Source organism: Camelina sativa, unplaced genomic scaffold (genome assembly GCF_000633955.1).
Source record: "Camelina sativa cultivar DH55 unplaced genomic scaffold, Cs unpScaffold01714, whole genome shotgun sequence".
Lineage (NCBI taxonomy): Eukaryota > Viridiplantae > Streptophyta > Magnoliopsida > Brassicales > Brassicaceae > Camelina > Camelina sativa.
This window is the reverse complement of record NW_010922831.1, coordinates 2,325-3,522: the sequence shown is the minus strand read 5'-3', so window position 1 is coordinate 3,522 and position 1,198 is coordinate 2,325. Positions and strand designations below refer to the sequence as shown.

Here is a 1,198-nt window from a genome sequence, read left to right as displayed (position 1 = left end):
TTCAAGAGATATCATCACGACCAAAGCATTTAGCAGTATACCTCTTTAGATGGCCGAGCTAAGACCCTCCCAAAAGTTTCCAGCATACGACTAAACCGCGAACCTGCCACAGTCCCAGAGGATTTCAACTTTTTCACCCCGTCAACTGCCTTTTCTTTCGAGGAGCCAGCCATATCCTAGAAAAAGGGAAATCTTTTCTAAATTCCATATTTTAAATTATTCTTAGCGGTGATAATGGTTTTCTGGTATAGACCTGTATTGGCGTTCTACCAAAATCTGGCTCTGATACACTTCTAGTATGTACTGCCATTCTCCTTCCATTCCCACCCGACTCACGTATGGGTTCCATTGAAGCAGGTGGCATCAATGATGACATTGTATTAACTGATTGACTATATGGTAACTTAGTGGCTTCTTGCTGTTGATGTTGATACTCATTTCCCTGTAGGTTTCCTTTGGTTGAATGTGGTGCAGGTGGTGGCATGCCCCCAACAGCACGCTGTGCTCTACTATCAAAAAAGTTCAGCAGTTTTCCAACAAGTTTTGCCGGGGCCAAATTCTCTGTATACCCGCACTGAAATAGAGATGCATGGTTAAGTTGCATCATTAAAGAAAAGATTACGCTTTAGATTATTCCAAGTTTTATGGATGTCCATACGACTGAGTTTCATTTTTCACAATTAAAATCAAGGGAAAGGAACTCACGTAAATCTTATTTTACATTTCCTTATATGAATGGAAAGCTAACAGATGTAAATCAACCAGAAAAAATCAACAGTTCTATGAAGTTCTACTGGAACCCGAAGTAGAGTAGGTTGTACCTGTTGGTGAATACGGATTCTCTCTTCAAGAGATGAAACAAACTGTTTCCACATTTCCACTTCAGGTGATCGCCCAGTCTTGAGGCATTTTATTACTGATTGACAGTATCTGATTCAGCCACAGCACACAGGACATCAGAAAACCATTACACAGCTTAACAAAGGAGTAGATGATGGAAAGTGAATCTCCTTACTTCAGTGCAGTCGAGAGTTTACCAACTTCAGCCAGCATATGGGCATATATGACTTTATATGGCTGAAACGGTATCAGGGTATACTGAGAGTTTCCCAGCGTCTTAGAGTATTCATATAACTCTGTTCTCTGACCATGCAAAGGTCAATCGACGAATCAAGTAATCATCAAACAATTAAAGAAA

At 40.3% G+C, this 1,198-nt stretch overlaps 1 protein-coding gene across 1 annotated transcript; it reads right to left on the bottom strand.

Annotated features, from left to right (window-relative positions):
* Positions 1-29: 29 nt before the first annotated feature.
* On the bottom strand, positions 30-1,180 carry LOC104774159 (protein transport protein SEC16B homolog). Its single transcript, XM_010498824.2, has 4 exons — positions 1,016-1,180; positions 822-930; positions 254-574; positions 30-176 (listed from the first exon to the last, which is right to left on the bottom strand). The coding sequence occupies exons 1-4, from the start codon at positions 1,051-1,053 to the stop codon at positions 30-32; spliced, it is 615 nt and encodes a 204-aa protein (XP_010497126.2). The 5' UTR covers positions 1,054-1,180.
* Between the last annotated feature and the right edge of the window lie 18 nt (positions 1,181-1,198).

Excerpts from the sequence above, each read along its gene's own strand:
- LOC104774159 (XM_010498824.2), bottom strand. The coding sequence starts at position 1,053 with ATGCTGGCTGAAGTTGGTAAACTCTCGACTGCACTGAA. Across the intron at positions 931-1,015 it reads AAACTCTCGACTGCACTGAA|ATACTGTCAATCAGTAATAA; the intron begins GTAAGGAGATTC and ends TGGCTGAATCAG. Across the intron at positions 575-821 it reads GAATCCGTATTCACCAACAG|TGCGGGTATACAGAGAATTT; the intron begins GTACAACCTACT and ends TCTCTATTTCAG.